The following is a 25,286-nucleotide window of genomic DNA, read 5'->3' as shown; positions in this document are numbered from 1 at the left end:
CATTAAATGACTTGTGCTTTCAAAACCTCAACAATGCGGGTGCCAAAAAAACATTCACCAAGTTAACACTGGTTATTGTTCTATTAACATTTATTTATTTATTTATGGCTGACATTTAAGTTGTTTTAGTACTTTGAGTTTCAAACCAAATGATCTTCATACACATGTCCGAATTTATGGAATGCATAGAATATAACACAAGTTATCAAAAGTAAACTTACAAATAACACTGAACAACTAAACAATGTGTACATCTCATCAAAATCAATGCAGAATAAATACAAGCAAAACATTTGCTTAAGACAGAGTTAGACACAACCAGAATTAACTCTGATGTACTCACAAGGGCTATAACTCAAAGGAGAACAAGTCCACAAGTAATATTAAGGCAGTATGAGCGAAAGAGGAAACTCAATTGAAGAGAGAAGTCATTGACTGAGACAGCATGGAAAGGCTACTGTCCTAACATTGCACACTCAAATAAAAAAAGTGCTTCCAGTTTCATGCAGAATGCAATACAAAAAGCCTGTATTTTCCAAGCTATTTACCAACACATACAGTTACATATATTGGTAAAGACCACATTGTACCCCAAGTACCTTGATCGATCTCCATCCAAGTCCAAACACAGGAGAACATTGGATCGGATCCAGACAAAGAAAAGATGGAATAAAATTGCCAGATCGCCTGAAGTTGCCGAATATGTTACAAATACATGTTCTTCAACAGAGATAATCAAATGTGTAAACCACCTGAAGTTTAAAGGGATTGCACAAAAATGCAAATTCTAAGTGCTGACAAGTGACTTCTGGAGTCAGGCTTCGGGCAAAATACAAAAATACTAACTGCCAATGCTAACACTCCACAATAATTGTAGCAGGTACACTACAGCAACTATCAGTTGTGTTTAAGAAGTGCAGCAGATGAAGCATTCCACAAATCTTGTTCGATTCAAATTCAGAAAAATAGATCAATTCCCAAAAGACCTCCTGTACGAATTCAGCAGCTGCTTCTTCTGTGCTATAAGATACACCTACATGACAGCAAGTCTTTGCACCATTGCAAAGAAATCAAACTTTTCATGTGAGAATGTGACATTGCAAAATAACATGTTTTAAATTGCTTCTGTTGTTTACTGAATATTATCATCAACTGGGATCTTTAATTAACACATTACTAAGTGGAAGACACATATGAATTATCAATTAATAGTCATGAGTTGCCGATGATAGGTAGACAACCAGCTCAGCACCTTTACCATACTTGAAAACACAATGGCAACAAATCAACCATTCATTCGTGAGCCTCTCTGAATTATTCACGAACCCACGGTTGTGACCAAGACAGTCTTGCTCAGAGGCCAGCATTACTAGCAGACTCTGATAAAACAGATGCTCCAAATCCAACTCAGGATGAAAGATCTCAAAATAATTACAAGCAAAATCACAAATGCTTGCTTTGTTCAAATACCAGAATTTTCAAGAGTTAAAACACCACAGGAAATGAATAGGTCACGTGACAAAATAAAGAATACATGAATGCTGCACTGAAAGTTAATGCTTTGCACCAGAGTCTCTTGGGTAGAACTCTGCCAGGATGCTCTGTGGGATTCGTTTCAGCATCTCCTTGGGGAAGATTCGCAACAACTGCCAGCCGATGTCCAGGGTCTCATATACAGTGCGGTTTTCGTAAGCTCCTAAAGGAATAAAGTCAGAAAGCTAAAGATTCCTTTGTGAGTAAACAAGATTTTCCAAGACTTGGGATACACAGGTAAAATTTTTAAAACAATCAAAATAACATGCACTTATTTGCACATATACATGATCTATTCTTGTGTTTCCAGGATTTCTTGGATTTTACAAATCATAGCTATGTAGGCCAGATGTCAATGGTTCATCTGTCATAAGAGGCCATGCCAGAAGGCACTGTTCTCCACTGCCATCAGGGCTATTTTTACATGGAAAGAGATTAGACAATGTGCAACATTCAATGTTACCTTCAATTTAACAGCTACATGAACAGTTGAGGCAAGAGATTTTAAATACCAAAGATACCAAGCTTATTGACGATCTATTGGAAGTCTACAGCGGTCATCTGACATCATGTTTTGTAAAGAGGGCAATGCAACAGATGTTTCCAACTTTGACATGAAGAACAGTCATTAAAATTCTCACGTATTGAGAGAAGCCTTACCCTGAGCAATGAAATTCTTTTCAAATTTCTGCAGGAATTCCAGGAACAGCAAGTCATCAGCAGTCAAAGCTTCCTCTCCAACCACAGCTTTCATAGCCTGGACATCCTTACCTATAGCATAGCATGCGTACTGAAGAAATATAAACACAAGTAAGGACATCATCAGAAGACTTGGAGGACTTTGGGCATCATGCCTTTTAAGCTTGACAAAGATAAGCCAACTTTAAGTTCTACTCAACACTTGTTAACTTAATTTCTTTGCCTGAATGTTGCCTCAGCTTGTCTCTGCGCAAGTTTGTGTGGGGCACAGAGTTGAGCACACCCCACATCCACATGAACACCAATAATCATGTCGCCACCTCAACCTCACTGACGCTAAGGATTCAGCTGCCAGAGAACGAATGACTTGAAAGCAAACTCCCTCGAATAACATCAAATGTTCTGGTTTCCCTTCTTGAAAAAGTGAGGAAAAAGAGCGAGGCCATTCAGTAACTATGTCTGGAAGAACTTCTTTCTAAAAAAGGCAATCACAATCTGGCACTCGGTCCTCTTAAAAAACTGTGATGACTACATCAGCTAAAAATTAAGCTGAATCAGTTAAGTTGAAACTTTGAACATTTGTTTTTGGCAGTTCTATTAATGACTACAGACCCAAGGCAAGCAAACACAAACTGAAAGATAAATCAACCATAAAGGAATTAAATGGCAAAACAGGTCTGAGGGGCTGAATGACTCCTTCAGTTCCTGTGTTTCTCACCAGCTGGTTAGAGACATCTGCATGATCCTTGCGTGTCATACCCTCTCCTATCGCTGACTTCATCAATCTTGACAGTGAAGGTAGCACATTAATTGGAGGGTATATCTGTGGGGCAGCAGCACAAAATAAAATAAGGAATCAAATAACAGTGATGGGAATTCTCACACCAAAAGCTTTTTTCTTTTCAAAAAGCACAAGTAAATTGAGAAAGCTAAAACTTCATGCATATAATGCTATAAATAAGGTTGATGGTCAGTTTTTTTTTGCTGTTTTTACTTTGTCACTCACTCATCATGATAGTTTGGCAAGATCTTTGGAAGCAGTACTTCAACCAGCGCACAACTTTTTTCGTTTTAATAGGAATGCAGCATCAGGTGCTTATCCACTATTAAGATGCAGAAGTAAAAGAGCAATCTGCAAAGATTTACCTGCCGATTGTGCAACTGTCGATCAACATAGATCTGTCCTTCAGTGATGTAGCCAGTTAAGTCAGGGATGGGATGAGTGATATCTGCATTCAGCACAGACAACACCAAGAGAAAAGATTAAGTCTAAAATAATATAGAACTCAGAGTTTAGTTTATATTTTGTGTAAAGGCAAGGCAAATCTCGACTTTTGTTTCATTTTTAAGAACTTGTTTTTGTCGCTTGGTACCAGGAAGTCTCAAGCACATCTGTTATTGGATGTTTGATGAGGTTTTAGAAAACTTTGAATTGAAAAGATGGGATTCTGGATGTAGGTTTGCTCGCCGAGCTGGAAGGTTCATTTTCAGACATTTCTAGGTAATACCTGCAGTGAGCCTCCTGATGAAGCACTGGTGGCGTAGCCCGCTTTCTATTTGTGTGTTTGAGTTTCCTTGGGTTGGTGATGTCATTTCCTGTGGTGACATCATTTCCTATGGTGATGTTATTTCCTGCTCTTTCTCTCGGGGGTGGCAAATGGGATCCAAGTCAAATGTGTTTGTTGATAGAGTTCTGATGGGAAAGCCATGCTTCTAGGAATTCTCGTGCGGGTCTCTGTTTAGCTTGTCCTTGAATGGATCTGTTGTCCCAGTCGAAGTGGTGTCCTTTTTCATCCGTATGTAACGATACTAGTGAGAGTGCGTCATGTCTTTTTGTAGCTAGTTTATGTTTATGTATCCTGGTGGCTAGTTTTCTGCCCATTTGTCCGATGCAGTGTTTGTTACAATTTTTGCAAGGCATTTTGTAAATGACATTAGCTTTGCTTGTTGTCTGTTTAGGGTCTTTCAAGTTCATTAGCTGCTGTTTTAGTGTATTGGTGGGTTTAGTGAGCAAAATTAGGGCGCATGGTATCGGGGGCAAAGTACGAACTTGGATTGAAAGTTGGTTGGCTGATAGGAAACAAAGAGTAGTGATGAACGGCTCCATTTTGGAATGGCAGGCAGTGACCAGTGGAGTTCCGCAGGCATCAGTATTGGGACCGCAGCTTTTTACAATATATGTTAATGATATAGAAGATGGTATTAGTAATAACATTAGCAAATTTGCTGATGATACTAAGCTGGGTGGCAGGGTGAAATGTGATGAGGATGTTAGGAGATTACAGGGTGACCTGGACAAGTTAGGTGAGTGGGCAGATGCATGGCAGATGCAGATTAATGTGGATAAATGTATGGTTATCCACTTTGGTGGCAAGAACAGGAAGGCAGATTACGACCTAAATGGAATCAATTTAGGTAAAGGGGCAGTACAGAGATATCTGGGTGTTCTTGCACAACAGCCAATGAAGGTAAGCATGCAGGTACAGCAGGTAGTGAAGAAGGCTAATAGCATGCTGGCCTTCATAACAAGAGGAATTGAGTATAGAAGCAAAAAGGTTCTTCTGCAGCTGTACAGGGCCCTGTTGAGACCGCACCTGGAATACTGTGTGCAGTTCTGGTCTCCATATTTGAGGAAAGACATTCTGGCTATTGAGGGAGTGCAGCGTAGGTTCACAAGGTCAATTCCTGGAATGGCGGGATTACCTTACACTGAAAGACTGGAGCGACTGGGCTTGTATACCCTTGAGTTTAGAAGACTGAGAGGGGATCTGATTGAGACATATAAGATTATTAAAGGATTGGACACTCTAGAGGCAGGAAACATATTTCCGCTGATGGGTGAGTGCCGAACCAGAGGACACAGCTTAAAAATATGGGGTAGACCATTTAGGACAGAGATGAGGAGAAACTTCTTCACCCAGAGAGTGGTGGCTGTGTGGAATGCTCTGCCCCAGAGGGCAGTGGAGGCCCAGTCTCTGGATTCATTTAAGAAAGAGTTGGATAGAGCTCTCAAGGATAGTGGAATCAAGGGTTATGGAGATAAGGCAGGAACAGGATACTGATTAAGGATGATCAGCCATGATCATATTGAATGGTGGTGCTGGCTCGAAGGGCAGAATGGCCTACTCCTGCATCTATTGTCTATTGTCTACCATGAGGCCAAGAGGTCTGAATAGGCTGGCAGTAATTTCCAAGATGTCTTGGATGTAGGGGAGACGGGCTAGGGTTTTTGGACATGTTTTGTCTGCTTGGTGGGGTTTGTTGCTGAGAAATTGGATTACACATCCATCCTAGGACAAGCCAAACAGAGACACGCATGTGAATTCCTCGAAACATGGCATTCCAACTGCAGCTCCATCAACGAATACATTTGCTACCCCCTGAGAAAAAGAACAGGAAATGACATCGCCATAGGAAATGATGTCACCACCGGAAATTACATCACCAACCCAAGGAAACCCAAACCACACAAAAAGAAAGTGGGCTTCACCACCAGTGCTTCATTCGGAGGCTCACTGAAGACATCACCTAGTATGGTGATGAAATGTCTGAAAACCTTCCTGCTCAGCGAGCAAGCCTATATCCAGAACCTCAACCTGAGCTACAAATCTTCACAAAAATTTGCTGAAAAGATGGGAGTTAGTGCATTTAAGAAAAGGTGGAGACAAAAGAGACAATGCTATCACCTCATGACAGGAACCCAGGGACACAAGGGCACACAAAAATCCACAAATCAGTAAGTCAGTCCATCTTTCAGAAATTATCTCCTACTTGATAATCTTTTTACTCTGCAGAAATGCATCAAATCGACTATGGAATCATCTTATACCAAACTTATAATTGGAATCCTCTTGTTTAAACTTCAGCAATTATCAAAGTATTTAAACTGTAATAATTGTTCTATTTGTGAACACTGTTTTGCGCTCAGAAGTCAGACATCTGTAAACTCTAGCAGCCAGAGCACACTTTGCCCTTGCGTTACTCGACGGTTACACTCAGTTCTGTACCAGAGCATGAAAGCTAGGGAGTTCATCTCTTCGATGAAATGTCTTGCACAAAACTTAATTAGTTTCTTTTGAGTGCCTCAGGGAGAGAATGCTTGCTCAATATTGAATACATACACACAAGTTCGCCAGAAGTAAAATGGTTGTAACTGTGCCAGTCTGACTGAGAAGCCTGAGTGAGGAGATTGGTGCTTGCGGGGATATTGCTGAGACGGAGAAAAGATTATGGAGACTAAAACTTTTCCAACAATTTGGCCTGGTGAAATACATGTGTTTCTTGTCAAATAAATGTTTTATTGGTGTCTTGACAACACATTTGAAGACTCTGTGTTCAGTAACGGCCCTCCAAAGTTCAAACAAATGTTGCATCAATTCAGGTTTCATACTCCAGTCTGTCATGTCTCATATGAAGATCAGCTGGGATCATAACAAAAGCCAACACCTCGACTACTACATATTGTCAGGAAAAACGCAGCAGTCTACGAGAGGGCACAAACTGTTGCAGACTGGGAGTCAAGACGGATCCAATTTGCATTTTTTTTTTGCATGGTTTGCCTTCTTGAAGCCTGGTGATTAGATTTTCTCAACTACTGGAGCAGGATACAGTTTTAAAGCAACAGGCAGTTTCATTATTACCCCTTTCTTGGTCAGATGGGAAACACATCACCTGTGCTGTACCTTATTCTTCACATTTTTATAAAACTACATTATGTCATACTTAATCCTGGACATATGATTACAAAAGTACATGCATCATTCCTCAGAATTTGAAACATGAGACTCAGTCTGCTTTTGGAAAGCACAATTTCACTATTAGTATGAGCGTAAACTGGGAGAAACTCTATCAATGGTATAAAAATAATAACCATTTGGAGAGATATGCACTGAAGTAATCTGGCCTCTTATGTATTCTCAATCATAACTGCTCCACCATGAGGAATTTTCAAGATGCCTTGGCTCTAAGCTTCAGAGTTCTGTCCCTATACCTTGCTTGCCTCCTTCAAGACATCCTTGAATTTCTTATTGTGTCTTGGTATCATATTTTTCTTGGTCCTGTAACATATCTTGGAATGTTTCATTTCATACCTAATGTGATAATATAACACCTAGCCATAACTTAGTTGGGGCACAAGTTCATGAGGATACATTATAAAAAGATTACAAACAGTCTCCTGGAACATTTTTAAAGACTTCCAGAAAATTTCAGATAATGTCTAATTAATGAAACAACTTATCCAGGAGAAGGCCTTGCTTCATAATTCAATTATCGCGTCGGTGAAAACATTGCACCTAACTTTGTTATTTGGTCGATTGTTAACAATTTACCTGGTTTGATTTGTTTATTCTCTTCCGTTTGGAGGAACTTTCAGGCTACGTAAGGACCAGCAAACATTTGAAGTGACACCCACAGCAAATTTTTATTGAAGAGTATTTATCCTCACTGAGATAATGCTTACCATCATTAGGCATGGTTAGGATGGGGATCTGTGTGATGGAACCATTCCTGCCCTCCACACGCCCAGCTCTCTCATAAATGGTGGCCAAATCGGTATACATATATCCAGGGAAACCACGACGACCGGGCACTTCCTCTCGAGCTGCTGAGACCTAGCATGATTGAACAATTCGACAAAATATTGTCAGCTTGTCTACATACTGATACAGTGAGCAATTGTGGTGGGTATATGATGATCAACTGACTCTGTCAGAAATATATTGTGGGAAAATGCAGAAAAGGAGGAGAAATGTGACAGGTCTCTCAGCAATTCTTAAAAATCCAACCTTGAAATTTCTCTCCATATTTAAAAGATTTTCTGTTCAATAACTCTTTTTATAAATTTACTTCAGAGATTTTGCTGTGACTGTGAACACCCCACGATGTCAGCAGATGCAGCCGTGCACAATACTGCAGAAACAACTTAAGCACATGCAAGAAACCAAACAATACATGGAAAATTCTAGGACTGCATTATCTCCCTCTGTGTAAAACTGAATGCCTCAAAAACCTTTCATTAATTACCTAAAAGAACTGTTTCAATACAGTGCTCTAAGCTACTTTGGCTGGAAATACAGCAATACATTTCAGAGTATAAAATACATTCTATGCACATATCTAATATGGAATGTTTAACAAGGCTGTTCAATTGATCAGCTGAACAATATTTTTGAAAGTTCATTTCAGTTTCTTTGTCTGAATTTACCTCTCTGAGTGCCTCTGCATATGAGCTCATATCGGTGAGAATAACCAACACATGCTTTTCACACTGGTACGCAAGGAACTCAGCTGTCGTCAGTGCAAGGCGAGGAGTGATAATACGCTCAATGCTGTGAGAGATAAGTCAACATTTAATGCAGAAATAACAAAGCTTCTAGAAATAAAAATATGCATTATCTTTCAGAAATGAGTTCCAACTTGACAATCTTTTTAGTCTGCAGAAATGTATGAAACTGACTCTGGAGTCAACTAATCATGAATAAATAACTTGAATTCTCTATTTTCTAAAAGTGAACCTAACTCAACATTTTTAAAATTGTGATGAACTCTTCTTTTTGTTAGCATTAGAGTGGCTGCATTTCATTCTGCACAAAGACAATTCAGAGGGTCACTGATGAGGAGTTCTAAAGCTACAGGGAGTAGTGGTGGGTGGAGATGGAGGTGGCGGTGATAGAAGCAAGAGAGAGAGCAACTACATGTTAGGAGTTTGCCAGTTGCTTTGCTGCTGTGAACACACTGAACTGCAGAGATTTTGGATAGGGGATTCATTAAAATGTCAAGGACTGTTGGATTTTGCTTGCTCTAAGAACTCAGGAACTGGATGCCAACCAAGTGTGTTGGAATCAGGAAACATCATGAGGGGCTAACAAAATGGGGTGATGTTGGAAGAAGCCATGAAGGGACTGGAAGAAGTCTGTGAACATGAATACTTCAGTGAATGCTCAGAAAAAGGGTTGAAAAGCTGTCATGCAGTATGTGCTTGATGCAACTGAGAAAACTTAGACCAGGACAAAATCATTGGAGGAGGACTGGCTGGATGAACTAGTTGTCTGTGAAAAGTCAGAGTATGCTTGTGACTAAGTAGTGAAGTGCAGTTCTGGATTTCAAATTAAATGCATAAACAGCATTCAACTCTCTGCACAAGCGTCAGCTCAAACTGATCATATCTTCCCAACATTATGGAATGCATCATAAGGCCTTCACAAACACCATACTCTCCACTCCAACATACTCAAGTCAATGTAATGCTGACATAAATTTGCTTGTAAATGAGAATACAGTGGAAGAAAATGACTTACGTTGGATCATTGGCTAGATTCAGGAACAGACACACATTGTCCATTGACCCATTCTCCTCAAAGTCTGACTTGAAGAATCTGGCAGTCTCCATGTTTACCTTGAAGGAACAGAATTTTGTTGTGACTTTCAATTCACTCAGTCCTCTCAAAATGTTGAATTAATTAATTTCTCATGGTTCACCTCTTGGAATATTTAGCCATAATTGTGCGGGAATCGAAAAAGTGGGCTTTCAAAGAATCAAATTATGCAATCCCTGCAATGTGGAAGCAGGCCATTTGGCCCATCAGCTTACCCTCCAAAGAGCATCTCACCCAAACCCATCAGCCCAAACCTGATCCCCATGTGCCCTGCATTTCACATGGCTAATCTACCTAACCTCCACATCACTGGACGCTATTGTCAATTTAGCATGGCTAATCCACCTAACCTGCACACCTTTGCATTGAGGGAGAAAACCAGAGCACCCAGAGGAAACCCACGCAGACAGAGGGAGAACACAGACAGTTGCTCGAGAGTGGAATCAAACTTGGGGTCCTGAGCACTGCAAGGCAGTGCTGCTATCCACTGAGCTACTGTGCTGCAGACTTTCTAGTCTGACTTAAAAAGAACTGATTTGAAGAAAAGGCACTAATGTTGAACCATACTTCTCTACCTGTTTATTGCATCCTAGCCTCTCAGTTTTGGGTCTTCCTCTATTCTCACAATATATAGGTACCCAAATAGATAAGGTAGCCATGGAGGGCATCATCAACATGGTGACTAACTACTCAGAATAAAACTATGGGATGTGAGGAGGCTATTTGCCTCACCAACTTCAGTGGCCCAAAACAGAAACTACATTTTCAACATCTCCACCAGATTCAACCTTCAGTACATCATCTTGAACTCACATATTTCCCAGAATACTTCCCAGCAACTGTGTGGAGGTTCTGTCACTGCTACCTCAGTTAGATCTGCTGCAGTTCACAAAATACATGGCAGACCTATGTGACTGGAATATATGCAGATCAACGACAGTCACAACAATATGAAAATACAGAAGCCATTCCAACTCCCTCTGCTTCTGTAGCATGTAGCAATTTTCTGGACTGTATGCCTTTTTTCCCTCAGTCAATAAATGTTATCAAGGTAATTTGAACAATGAGAAACTGAACAGACCAAAGAGTCTGAGCAGAGTGTTCAACTTGTCAGAGGACACAATTTGGATTGTTTTGGCAAAGTTGAGAAGTCATTGAATACTTACACCCATTGCAGCAAAGACAATGGCAAAGTTCTCTTCACTATAATCCATAACATCTTTGCTTTTTCTTACGAGACCAGCTTGACGACAGATCTGGGCAGCAATCTATACAAAGAGGATTTGTCAGGATCACCAAGATTGATCATGTTGTTGTTACCACAAAATAAGATGCGGCTTACCTATTATTTTGATGATGTCTATTTTGTGCTATTTATATGAACTATCCTCACTAAGCTTACATGTTATTTTTAGAATAACAGTCTGCAATTCAAATGTTCAACATACCACAAAATTTTCACTGCCCAAAATTTCACTGCATTATGTAAGCTCATGCCTAACAAGCTTTTCGAGCTACAGATACACTGTCTCCTTTACAATGTACTTAGGTACATCTGATCACAAATGACAACTGCAGAGCTGCTCCAAATAGGAAACATTAGTTTCACACAAATTATTCTTTTTTTAAAAGGTTCGTGCATGTCCTCCTTCAACTATGCATCAGAGTGATAGACTGTACTCCTATCCCTTGCCATTGTTCTCGTTGGTCTTTGCTTGCCGAACACCAAATAGAACCCACATTTCTTATAGACGTCATTTGCGAAGGTAAAATGCTCCACTCAGCTGTGGTTTCAACTCAAAACAATCTGTGTACCTTTGTGTGGCACAGGAGACAGCTTCTCATGTCTGTAAAGCTGCAGTCTGAGGAATGCCTCATCTGATTGTTTTTAGCGAGATAAATAGGCTCTGTCACTAACCTCATTGTGTGGTAAACCAGCTGCTGAGAAAATGGGTATTTTCTGTCCTCGTGCAATACTATTCATGCCATCAATCGCAGATATCCCAGTCTGAATCATCTCCTCAGGATAAATACGACATTGAGGATTTATAGGCTGACCTGAGAAATCCGAATCATGAAGAAATACAATTTAAAGAAAACTATTTGTAACCAGCCACAAAGATGTCAGGAGATTTTGTTAGTTAAGTGCAACATCTGGTAATCATACCCTCAGTTAAGTCTCATTTCCTCAACACTCAAAATGCTGTGCCCTTCAACAAACTGGAAGGAAAAACAAGGTATTACACAGCAAAAGCATCAGGGAATCTGGAATCTGAATAAACAATGGGGCAAATAGCATACTTTGATAAGATTTGAGTAGAACGAAACAAAGAAATAACAGAAGGGAAAACTAGAGTCAAACAAACAGAGGTGAAAAGGTAACAAAAGAGATTCGACTGAGAGAGAAAAGAGAGTCAGGAAAGAAAAACAAAAAAAAATTATGGAGAACAATTTTGTGATCCATAGCAATGAACCTGACTAAATTCAAGTTCAAACAGTTGAGCCTATTTCAGGAATATCAATCCTAATATGAAAAAAAAATTGCCTGTTTAAGTTCTTGGTCTAGCTCCGTGCAACGACTTAACTTGGCAGAGAGTGCACTGTCATTTTATGAGGGAAAGTGAAGTATGGAGCAGGTTTCAGAGATGACAAGTTCAGCAAGTGCTTCTTCCCTGCCATTGTAAATAGGAAACATATCAATGCCTGTGCAATAAACACATCATTACTTGCTGCAAAATCTGAGTGAATGCTTGCTTGTTAAAAAATGGTCAAAATTTGGAAGTTTGTTGTCATGTATTAAGTGTTCAGCAGTTTCTTACATGAATCACATCAGCAAAGAAAATAATCAATCAGTGCACACTAACCGTCAATCAAGAGAAGTATTAGTCTCTATTTAGTGATGTTAGTTAAGGAAAAAAAGTTGATTAGACCACAGAAAGAACTTGCTGTTGTTACTTGAATCATGGCATAGGATCTCAATACTCACCTCAGGATCAGATAATCTTTGTTTAATATGTCCATCAAAACATGACAGCATGATATTACAGGACAGTAGTTCCCCTACCCGCAGGGGATACGTTCCAAGACCTACCGCAGAAGCCTGAAATCATGCATAGGAGCAAACCCATTCATTTAATTGGGAAATTTAGCTTCCCGTCAGCCCCCAGTCCCTGGTTCCAGAAGGTTCCTTATAATATGTTCAGGCCGCAGTAAACCGTGGTTAACTGAAACTGTGGAAAACGAATCCACGGATACAGGTTCGTCCTGTACTCTGGGTATTGGACTCAAGTTTTCGTTTAAATATTTTCCCTCAAAGCCAAGTGACATTTAGAGTAGAAACTTGACTTGGAAGGTTTGAAACAAAGTTTACATCATCATGCTCATGTTGTTCAACAGCTTGCATAAAGTTTAGTAGTAAATATTTTTTCCACCACAAAACATACCTATTGCCCTTGGGTTTCAGAGGAGATAACTGAGCAGTTGCTGCTTTTGATCATTATCTACTAGGCTGTGCAAACATCTATGTGAATGTCAATGGTCGTCACGAAATTGTATTGTGATGCACCATGCAATGTACTATGTTCAGCACTAACCGACTAACTTATGGAAGAACAATATTCACAAAACCTAAGTCCCAGAAGATGACAATTCAATCACACCTGAGCCTCGATCACAGTATTCAGGGATTTGGCAGGAATAACTTTGGACAATTAGTTTTAAATCTCATTACATTATTTATAGGAATAAATGTATTCTCATACCCATAATGTCCAAGTAGTCCTCAGCAAGCACAGTGGGACCTCTGTCAATTGGCTTTCCAGATCCATTGAACACACGACCTGAAATAAATAGAACAAGGACATTTTAAACTCAAGGTTTAAACATTTTTTTTTATTAGTTTAGTGACTGTTCAACAAGACATTTTCCCACCTCAATACCAGATACAGAGAGGAACTCAGATTTGATTCATGTTGTTAAAACACAACAGAACACAATTCGGCAAAATAGAAAATATTGGGTTGAAGATGCACGATATTACACTCTGCTCATTTTGTCTAAAATGTGGGTTTGAATCCAGTCAACCTACTAATTCAGAAAGAGCTTCCATAGATTACATTAGATTCCCGCTGAGCAGTGAACCTCAACACACAAACTTCGGAAACTGGCTCAGGCAACTGCAATTAAAAATAGAGGAGCAAAGAAAACTGAAATCATACACTCTTTTTGAGCCAAATCATCCTGAAATGAAATTTGAATTAGTGAATTCTTGGAAATGTCTGAGTCATCAACACAGAAAAGTTTTAACATTTTGCATCTGATCAGCAAAAAAAAATCAATTTTAAAAGCTAACTTTCAGTTCAAAGTAAATTGTCTTGTGCTTTTGTAGGTATTGTTAATTCTTAAATGCCTTCATGGTCAGTCTCCAAGTCCTTTCAGACATAATAAGTCATTCATTTTTCAAACAGAATGAAGAAAAACAACGCGTTATTGGGATTTACAGATGATTTCCCAACAATAAATTACTCTCATTCTTCGCAATAATTCACCAGGAGTGCAATCAGCACAATGTGCACAACAGGGGGAGAACAGGCACTAGATGCAGATTACTGGCACTGTGCAGCACTACATCTGCATTTCGACCTCATCCATTATCTTACATCCACTCTCAATCACCTCCAGTTTGATTCAATACAAGAACAGCTTGTCAATCAAGACTCCAACTTGACAACCACCATTCTCAGTGCACTCGACATTTGAGGTCATGGTCTCCTGGACACTTACCAAGCATATCTTCAGACACTGGGGTGCGCAGAATGTCTCCAGTGAACTCACAGCTTGTTTTCTTCGCATCAATACCAGAGGTTCCTTCAAACACCTGTTAAGCAGGTTAAAAACTTAAATGTGTAATACTCCATGAGTGTTTCAACTCTTATGAGGTTCATATTTCACTCCCCTCACTGGCATGGCATATTGTGGAATGACCTCTTACAATATCTACATATTAAGTCCTCGGGTTTGTTCAACAGAAGGATTATTGACTGTTCTTTCTCTGACATCAGAGAGGATAGGCATCTGTTTGAAGTGTCAAACAATCTAGAATGTGCCTACAGTTTTCGACTTCTGCAATGAAAGATTCCTCCCAATTGCTTAACTTATGGTCACCCCTTTGCTTCTGTGGCTCGAGTTCAAGAGATTTTCACTACTTCGGAACAGCCTGATCCAAATCATTGTCATAGCGTCAGAGAGATGTACAGCATGGAAACAAACCCTTCAGTTTAACTCGTCCATGCTGACCAGATATCCTAACCTAATCTGGTCCCATTTGTCAGCACGTGGCCCATATCCCTCGAAACCCTATTCATATACCCATCCAGATGCCTTTTAAATGCTGTAATTGTACCAGCCTCCACCACTGCCTCTGGCAGCTCATTCCATACTTGCACCACTCTCTGTGTGAAAACATTGTCTCATACATCCCTTTTATGTCTTTCCCCTCTCATTCTAACCCTATGCCTCTAGATTTGACCCTCCACTCGCACCCCAGGGAAAAGACCTTGTCCATTTATCCTATACATGCCCCTCATGATTTTATAAACTTCTATAAGATCACCCCTCAGCCTCCAATGCTCCAGGGAAAACTGCCCCAGCCTATTCAGCCTCTCCCTCTCGCTCAAATCTTCCAACCCTGGCAACATCCTTGTAAATCTTTTCTGAACCCTTTCAAGTTTTACAACATCCTTCCAATAGGAAGGAGACCAGAACTGCACATAATATTGCAGAAGTGGCCTAACCAACATCCTGTACAGCCGCGACATGATCTCCCAACTCCTGTACTCAATGCTCTGACCAATAAAGCAAAGCACACCAAACACCTTCTTCCCTATGCTATCTACCGGCGACTCTACTTTCAAGGAACTATGAACCTGCACTCCAAGGTCTCTTTATTTCCACTGTCACCACACAATATGAGATACAGGCCCAATGTAGTGGAGTGACTATTGAGAACAATGCCTTACTGACACTCAGAAATAATTTTCCATCACAACCACGTCCCAAAAACAAAATGAATTAACCAATGCAAATTTAATACAGGCTTATCAGCACTTTATTTTTAAAAAAAATCACTCTCAGGATGTGGGTATTACTGGCCAGGCTGGTGTTTATTCCAACCTCAATATGCTGTCATGAATCAGAGATGGTTCTTGCTGTTGAACTCGTCTGACGGCAGTAATTTTGCCTTCTAAGTGACTTGACAAAAAGCTTCAGAGATCACTTTGAAAGCCAACTCCTTTCTGTTGCTGTTGTGTCTTATAAAGCATTTGAGTCACATTTCTTTCTCTGAATGGACACGGTTTTATGACCACTTTTACCAGTACCAGATTTCACTAGAAATTGAGTTCAAATTCTGAAAATGCCACGACAGGTAAGGATACTCGACTCATGCATCTGAGTCGTGGACTTTCAGTACTAGGCTATGGATTAATTGCCCAGCCATACAGCAAACAAACCCCTGTCAAATGTCACAGAACAACAGAACAGAAATTACCTTTGTGGATGCAATCAGCCTTCAGACTGACACACAAAATGGGGAGAATCAATATTCCAACAAAAATCTAGAGTTCACACATGAACAAGGAAACTTACTGAAACAAATGTGAGAAATTCCAAAAGTTATTCACAAATACTCCAGCACAATCAGTTTAGAAACAAAGAAGTTATATCTTTGACTTTAACCTTACTTAATCACCAAAGACCTGATCCTCTCTCCCAATGCTGACTCAACTGCTGTGCACATCCTGTGGCACAATTTGCCACCCTGATCAATGTTAAACTTCTGTTATTTATTCACCTGGGTGCGAACAGTTTGAATGCTTCATCATACCTGAACCACTGCCTTCGAGCCACTCACTTCCAGGACCTGTCCGCTGCGTTTGGTGCCATCTGGCAGCGTCAGGTGCACGATCTCAGCATATCTGGGAAACTAGAGGTAAAAGGTAAAGAATCTGGTACTTGTAAAAGATGGCAGATATTCCACATAAAACATTTTACATGATTGCATCTGGTATTCCAGCAAATTCTAACAAGTATAATTCAAATTCACATGATTTTAATAGTAATTAAAATAAATTACCAAGAAAACTGCAATATCATTTTAGTATTGCATTTTGGGACTATGAGGCCTCATTGATCAAGTTAAATGAAACACAAATTCACAAACTGCCAAGTTAGTACTGAAACTTAACACATTCTTTAGATTATTAATGAAGGCCTGCAAGTTACTTGTCTATCAAAATAATACACTATAACTAGTATACTGTCACACACGAACCGAAAAATAATCAGAAATCACCTAGATATAGGTAGAGATCAATGAGACAGCATTTGTAAAACTACAGAATCCGACTGTGCAGGAAAAAGTCAAATGCTAACTTGTGCCTGTGCTGCTTCTTTTAAGAGGGACCCAATTTCATTGTACATTCCAACTTTTATCCTGTTAACTGCAAAAAGTCACTCTCTTCAAGTACATGTCCAATTACCTTTCCAGAGTTTGCACTCAATATGATTTCAACACCATTACATGTGGTACTTCCCGGATCTAAACTTCTCTCTCTTTTCGTTTGCTTATCATGTTAAATCAAGAATCTCTTGTTCTTGGCCCACTCAGTGAAGTTTCTCCCTTCTATCTTTGTTAAAATTCCTCATTCTTTGTAATAGTCTATTAAAATGCTCTGCAATCTTCTGTCTCCAAACAATTCCAGATTATCCAATCTATTTCCACAGCAGATGTTTCAGAGGCCTGGTATCATTATTGTAAACTTCCCCTGCACCCTCTTGAAGGCAGTGACAACAAGCCACAAATGCACATGAAATCCTACATCAGTACTCAGTCAATGACCTATAAAGCTTTAGCTCGAATTCCTACTACCTGTATACTTGCTTAAAATCTTTGTCAACTTACCGTGTCATCCTCAAAGATATGTTAACATGCACCTTTGCTCTTCCATCCACTCACAAGCCTGTCAATTAGATGATATTGCATCTCCACATTGTTCTTTCCAAAACGTTTCACTTCTCAATTGCCTACCATATGACTGCTCATTTCTTTAGTGTCAAACACCTGACAGGTCTGCAACTATCCCACTTACTAGTTACTATATTGCCAACTTCTATTTCATTTGAATTTCAGAACTATACTCCCTTTATCCAACCCAACACAAACAAACATATCAGCAACAGCAATGACTGTTCTACTATCCCCTGGGACTTTGCCCTAGTCAGAGGAACATCTGTTCAACACAACTCTCTGCAACATATCCTTTTACAATTACATACCCAAATTGTATTTGCTTGTTAAACATCATGAGCTCAGATTTCCCCAGACAGTCATTAACTGTCAATTTACTTCAGTGAACATCTTTGAAAATTAAAAAATTGTTTGCATAACCACAATGAAACCTGTTACCAAATTTTATCAAAATTTGTCAGCCATAATTTATTTAAACTAAATCTCTGCTGTCTATTCCTTATTAACTCATAGCTCTCTATGTGAGAATTAATTTTGCGCATTACAATTATCTGTAACAGCTTTCCTAGCATGAATAAAAGACTGACTGACTGACAATTATCACTCTTTAAGCAGGGATGGAACATCTGCATTCCACCATTCCTCGATTCCAAAGGAGAACTGAAAGGATGTGGAAGTTTATTCTATCACCACCAGTAACTTACCCAGCAATCTCACAGGTCGCTCACCTGGGTCAGGTGACTTGTCCAGTTTGAATGATGTCATCTTATTCAGCAGGTCCTTTTCTCAAGATTCATTCATTCATTCAGCACACCAATCATGTGTGAATAAGAAAAATTTCCCATTTCTCATTAATGGCCACCATGATCACATAACATAAAACCCAGGTGTCTTGAATGAAAGAATCGCTCCCACAAATCCTTTCTGATAGGTAATCTAATCTAATCTAACGTTTAGTTCTCATTTCTGCCTGAGTTTAATCCAGATCTGTACAACTGCATGAGATTTAAGTTTTATAGCATAACTAATGTGGCAACTTACTTTTGTAGATCACCAATGTTATATGTAACACTCTTCGCACTACACATTAACATTCCATTGCTGTGCTCATTTGGTTCCTCTATCAAAATGTGCAATATTCTTGCTTCAGTTTCTGATCATCTCTCTTTGTTTTCCATGCCACTTATCTCTCCCTTTTGTTTCTGCACCCAACCCTTCTCTCCACCAAGTCAATTTGAACCCTTCCCCATAAGATGAGAACCATTATCCTCACTCTGTTCAAGGTACAACCTGTCTCATTTACACATATCCATCCTGCACCAGAACCCGCAGACCTTTCTCCCATACAGATATTCAACCTGCACTAGCAGTAATGCAAGAAGCACCACCTTTGAGATACTGCTCAATTATATTCAGAAATTCTGTCCAGAAGAACTAAAGTCTTGAATGCCCAATGTCATGAGTTCCAACACAAAGCCTTAACCTGGCGCCTGGGAGACCTCTCTAATTCCTAACAAGTGTCAAATGAATTTATACAGTTGTGGCAATGTGTAGGTGAGTTTCTTAGAGTTGTCTTGAGGTCACCAAACACTCTCAGATTCAACACCGAGTTTAAGTTCTCATATTCATAGGATTTGAACAGCCCAACAGTCATTGTCCATCCCAAACTGCACTGGAGTTGGTGGTGTTAGGATGCAGGAAACATGATTCACCATTGAGATATAGAAGCCATGAAGTAACTGCAATACATGCCCAAGACAGTCTGGTGTGTGACTTGGTGGGTAAGCAAAGTGATGGTACTCTCTTGAACCTGTTACCTTGACTTGAGAGTTTAGGTCACAAGTTCTGGAGGAGCTGCTGAAAAGACCTTGGCAGACTGTCACAGTGCATCATGTGAAGGTTCAAAACCATCATATCACAGCAGAATATAGATTTAATACAACTTACACAAGATTTTCTGAAAACTGAACGAGATTCAAAAATAAAATGAAATACAGGGCTTAAATATTTTTCAAAGTAACGCTCAGTAAGAGAGAAGCAGCGATATACATGAAAGAGAGAATATCTTCATAATGAGGTTTAATGGACATAAAAAGATGTTTATAATCAAAATAACATGATTTGAAATGATGAATGACGTTGGAAGACAGAATCCAAACTGTGCAAAGAAAAAGGAAGAAAAAACCTAAGAACTGAAGAGCACAGAGATCAATTATTATTTTAAGATATTTTAATTGCACATGGTTTCAGACAGCAAGCACGTCAGCAGCAAAACTAGAGCAAAGGAAATAGAATTCCTAAAACATGCAAATGGCTCCTTCCTCAAAAGTATTTTTTATACATTTATAAGGAAAAGCACCGTTAGACTTGATTATTTGATTCCAATTAAATTAGCTGCAGGAGACAAAAGGGGCTCAACATATCAAAAATAGTGACCACAGTATGGTGTGACTGCAGGTCAAAATAGAATATTGCTGCAGAAATAAAGATAGAACAAAGCAGATCAAACTGAAGATGACTCAGAGCACTGAGTTTGAAAGGCAACTGGGAATACAGAATTTGAAGTCAACACAAGAATTTTTAAAAGGCAAGCTGCAAAACTATATTCATTTGTTCAATGGATGTGAATGTTAATGGCAAGGCCTGAATTTCTTGCCCATCACCAAGTGTCCTTGAGAATGTGGTGGTGATTAGTCACCTTCGTGGAAGGAGATGCTATTAGTACAATCACAAGAAGGGAGTTCTAAGATTCTGGTATATCGTGACAGCAACAAATTAGCAATGGTTCCAAGTTCAAACAAAGTAAGACAGAAAAAATATATTGCAATGAAAATCAGCATTATTTCAAGTTTCAGATTACCATTAATAAATAGAGATAAAACCGAAACTAAACTTGTCAGTAAATCATGGATAAAAAAAAAACTACACTTTGTGACAAGGTTGCATTGTCCTTGGTTTTTTTTAGGAGGAATTTTAAGGTCAGTGGTGCTGAAATGACTGAGACACTGCCCAAGTCAAAAGGGGAGACCTTTAGGTTTTTTCTAAACAGTTGGACAATTGAAGGGGAGTGGCCTCTTTTCCCCCTTCAGGTTTTTTCTAGTTTGGTTTAGTTTTAGTTTTAGCAGGCAGTCAGAGGCGACTGGTTGTATAGAAACAGTGAAAAGAGGTTCCATGCTTCAACAGAGATCTTGCCTGAACTTTCTCTCTGAAATGTCCCCTGCCTGTGAGAACCTGTGTTTTAACTTACCCATTTGCCAAGGGGCATGTTTATGGGATGTTGTGGGAATTGGAAAAGCTTTGTTCAGTTGCGATTTTGAATCGGTTGGATTTTCAAATTGTTAAGTTTTTCTAAATTTTATTTTCTTTTGTTTGTGTTTCAACTGTCTTGTGTAAATAAACTGTTTTACTTAAAGCCGAGTGGTTTGGCCGGCTGCATCACTCCTGGGATATCCACTTACATCTGCCTTTTAAAAAAAAGGCAATGTTAGGGTCTGGGCCAACTTGTTCAAATATTTTGAGGGGATCTGGTCTGGTCCATAACAACTTCAATTGCAGGAAAACTGGATACGATGGAAAAGCAGAGGCATTTATGTCCAAGTCACCTATCCCAAAAAAAAGTTTCTGAAATGACAAAAGATAGGGAATGTAGAAATAGAACAAAAAGTGACTCGGGCACAGATTTTTACTCTGCTTGGTGGGTTTGACAACATAACATTTCAATGAAAAGACTTCAAAACTTGAAACATTATCTGACAGAAGGAATTCAGGGGATGATTCAAAAGATTACATTATGAATAAATGGGACAGACAACATACATACTGACTGTTTCCACCAACTGAGTTGACTTGAGCAACGGAGACATAAGATTTAAATATAAAAATATTTCAGAAAAGTGAAGAGGAAGCTTTTGTTTTTGGAACCAAGGTATTGAGAGGTTGTGGAATTGGTGACTTAAGCACAGGCTATGCTGACATTTTAAAACAGATAGGTGGAAAAGGAGAGAGGGATCTTGCAACAGGGCAATTGCCCAAGATGAGAACAATTGTTTGCATGTAGGACATCCAAAGATTGGATGTGATGAAACAACTGTGAGATGCCAAGCAACTTGACAGAAAACATTAAGCTCTGTACCTTCACTTGGTCCAAGATTACCAAGGGCCCATTAACACCAGATACAGTCTTGTAAGCTGCAAAGTAAAACGCTGCATTAGTTGTTATTCTGACATAACTGAACATAGAATTTGATGACTAGGCTGCAGAATCAGTGATAAATTTGATCAACTTGAAATTTATATTTCCAACATGCAAACTTGCACAAATTGTAAAGGCTCAAGTCGAATTTTGCATCACCTGACATTTTATTTGCAACGTTTTGCCTGTATGTTCTGAATAATGAGGAAGAGCTGGTTTTTTGTTTTGGGATTTGTGTAAAATATTTTAGGACATGAGTGTATTGCTTGTATCAAAGCAAGCCCTTTGGCTTGACCATTCAAGACCATTCATGACATTGGTACCACTGGAATTGGTGCACAACCTATGGGCTTGTACAAGGGCCAACAGAATCAGAGCATCAAATCATTTACGATGCCAATGTGATCCTCAATAAAAATTAAATAAGCAACTCCAGCTCCAAGAATACTCTGAACAAGTAGATCATCAATGATGTTAATGTTGAAACAGAAAAAGCTGCAAAAATAGGTGGTAAAAGAAAGGTCAGATTATCCTCTTTGAATGTGAGAAAAACAAATCTGTATAGTTCCTTAATGCAGAGAAACTGGGAGCTGTGGAAGAGCAAGCTATTTCAAACTTTCTGAAAACAAGACACAAAAGACTAGTTGGTAGATACAAAGTGAAGTTGAAAAGGTGAATAAAAATGTTGGTCTTTCTACGAAGGGGCTTGTAATGCAAAGAGACAAATGCAGAATTTTGGTCAGATCACGTATGGAATTCGGTCAGTTCAGGCAACTAAACCTCAAAATGAACAAAGCTGGGGTGCTACAGAGATTTATCAGAATTATAGTTGAACATTTCTACTTATGGTATTCAGGCAAATTGCATATATTCCAATTGTACACTTTTGAGTTTCGAGAGTTCAGGATGATCTCAGCAACATATTTTGATTGAAGGGCAGATGCAGAGAAACAATTTGCTCTGCTTTAGGAATTCAAAATAGTGTCAAAACCAGCACAAAGCCACTTAAGGACCAAATTGGGAAGCATTTTCAAACAAAGTATCATTGAATACACTCAAATTCACTCACTGAAGATCTCAATTTGGCCAACTCAAATGTTCAAAACTGAAATCAACTTGTCATTTTATTCAGCAATGAATACAAATCGAAGTTGAGTAAATGCAACTGAAGCACAAGTTAAAGTGATAAATGATCCACTTCTCTTCCTATGTTGGGTTAAGTAGAATTATGATTTAGGATTTCATAGATCCATGTTTTTAATTCATAAAAAAGGCCAGAATGCCGTGAATTTATGACCCCAGGCAAAGCCAGCAATTAGATGAATTCTTGAGGAAGATTCTGACCAGAACAGCAAGAGATAAAGCTAGAAGGGAGATCCTGGGCAGCTCAGTGAGTTTCTAAAGAAAGGACAACCTGTTCCATGAAAATTCTCAAATCCCTCTCGAGGTTTCAGCTGTTTTTGTTTCTGGTTTTTGACAGAAGTAGCCTCATGCATTTTGCCATGCAAACTGCATTTCAATCACCTGCTGTCTCAGACAGTAAAGGGAAAAGTCAAAAGCCCACCTTTCTTTTGTGGCGAAGCAGAAATTGAGTGAGGCTGGGTTTGACCTGTAGGCAGGGGTATGGACAATTCACCATAAATGATGCTGAAGTCTTCATTGTGCTATTCAAAGGTTGGGCATAAGTTTTGCCTATAATTTATCTGCAGTGGCATAACAAGTAATTGAAGACATAACTGAACATAGAATTTGATGACTAGGCTGCAGAATCAGTGATAAATTTGATCAACTTGAAATTTATATTTTCAACATGCAAACTTGCACAAATTGTAAAGGCAAGTCGAATTTTGCAGCACCTGACATTTTATTTGCAATGTTTTGCCTGTATGTTCTGAATAATGAGGAAGAGCTGTTTTTTTGTTTTGGGATTTGTGTAAGATATTTTAGGACATGAGTGTATTGCTTGTATCAAAGCAAGCCCTTTGGCTTGACCATTCAAGACCATTCATTACATTGGTACCACTGCAAGTGGTACGTGGGCAGACTTGTGTGTAGTCACAAGTCTGTCACCATTGTGCAGATCTGAAACAAGTTGCAGACTGGAAAATAACTAACCCTAGGACTGAAGAGTCTTTTTTTTGGTATTTTCACATCAAATGTCATGCAATTAAATCTCCAGTGTGTCACAAAAATAAATGCTTGAGCCTTTGTTTTGACACCGCAGCAGTGAAAAATGTACCTTCCTGACAGTTTGCAAATTTAGTCTCTCACCCTTCAACTTTGTGTGGGAGCATTATTTTCCCACATATGTGCAAATGAGTCTTGTTCATCCTCTTAATTTCACCTCAGCAAAGTATGCAAATAATTGTATGCCATGTCACAACTCCACAGTTTATTGATGATAGAAAAGTTGTAAATATTCATTCCGTCAGACATAAGGTGGGTTCAGTGGACTGGGCTGGGGGATTGGATGTGGGGAGGGGGTGGATATGGTTTGGGTGGCAAGGTGGATGTGTGTTGTGAGGGAGGAGGTTGGATATGGAGGGGGTGCAGATGTGGGGTGGATGCAGTGGCGTGGGGCAGATGCTGGATGAAAGGGGGAAGATCAGGGTGGATGTGACAGTGAGGTGGATCTGGAGGCGGGGTGGGGGAAGGTGGTTTCAGAGAGGTGGAGGGGGAAAGAGGAAGGGCTTACAACAACCACAGGGACTGAAATGCTTCAGAAATAATTAAATATACGTTTAACTCATATTAAAATATATGATACCAAGATGCGAAGCTGAAAGCAATCATGAACTTTTTAACTGCTTCCCAGCGAAGGGAATTTACAATGTGTGTGTGTAATGCTGCCCTGTCTTTCATAATTATCGGCTGAATGTTATTGATGTGCATTCATTGTGTTTTTGTTTTTGTCCGCCTCTGGTGTCACGTTCATTTCCTAAACAGTTTGAGAATGAGTGACTCAGCCCACTCTGCTCCAGAGAGAGAGAGAGAGAGAGAGAAATAAGCCCAGTCTGTCATCTCGGAGCTAAAGTTCCTCCCCCACCCCCCCCCCCCCCGTGCTGGTAACGAGCTCGTCCTGTGTTTTGTTTCGGGTCTGGTCCCCTTCCTTTGCCAAGCAGTGTGTGTGTATGTATGTGTGACTGAGTGGGCATGGGGAGGGAAGGGGAAGAGGGTGACATCCTCCTGCAGCTTGTTGTTGCTCTACTCCCACAGACAGGGCCGCACGGTCCCCCCCCCCCCCGTCCTCCTCCATCCTCTCACCTCCCCCCCAACCCCCGGTCACCCATTCTCACACACGTGTGGAGCACTCACTTAGCCGCGGCTGCGACATGTAGTCCCTGCTGACCGCCTGGGCGTGCTCTCGGCCCCCCGGGCCCGTGATATCGCCCATGGCTCCGTTCACCAATCGCCCGACCCCCTTCGCCGCCATCTTGTCTCTCACGGCCGAGGCGACGGC

The 25,286-nt window shown here is 39.8% G+C and overlaps 1 protein-coding gene across 1 annotated transcript; it reads right to left on the bottom strand.

Annotated features, from left to right (window-relative positions):
• Positions 1-72: 72 nt before the first annotated feature.
• Positions 73-25,286, bottom strand: LOC140459681 (V-type proton ATPase subunit B, brain isoform). The gene is made up of 14 exons (XM_072554039.1): positions 25,142-25,286; positions 21,767-21,822; positions 16,492-16,590; positions 14,391-14,484; positions 13,370-13,447; positions 11,527-11,666; positions 10,775-10,876; positions 9,531-9,628; positions 8,438-8,561; positions 7,694-7,844; positions 3,379-3,461; positions 2,951-3,055; positions 2,194-2,323; positions 73-1,696 (listed from the first exon to the last, which is right to left on the bottom strand). The coding sequence occupies exons 1-14, from the start codon at positions 25,257-25,259 to the stop codon at positions 1,554-1,556; spliced, it is 1,521 nt and encodes a 506-aa protein (XP_072410140.1). The 5' UTR covers positions 25,260-25,286; the 3' UTR covers positions 73-1,553.

The sequence above is a fragment of the Chiloscyllium punctatum genome, chromosome 35 (genome assembly GCF_047496795.1).
Source record: "Chiloscyllium punctatum isolate Juve2018m chromosome 35, sChiPun1.3, whole genome shotgun sequence".
NCBI classification, from domain to species: Eukaryota; Metazoa; Chordata; class Chondrichthyes; order Orectolobiformes; family Hemiscylliidae; genus Chiloscyllium; species Chiloscyllium punctatum.
This window is presented reverse-complemented; position numbering and strand designations above follow the sequence as displayed.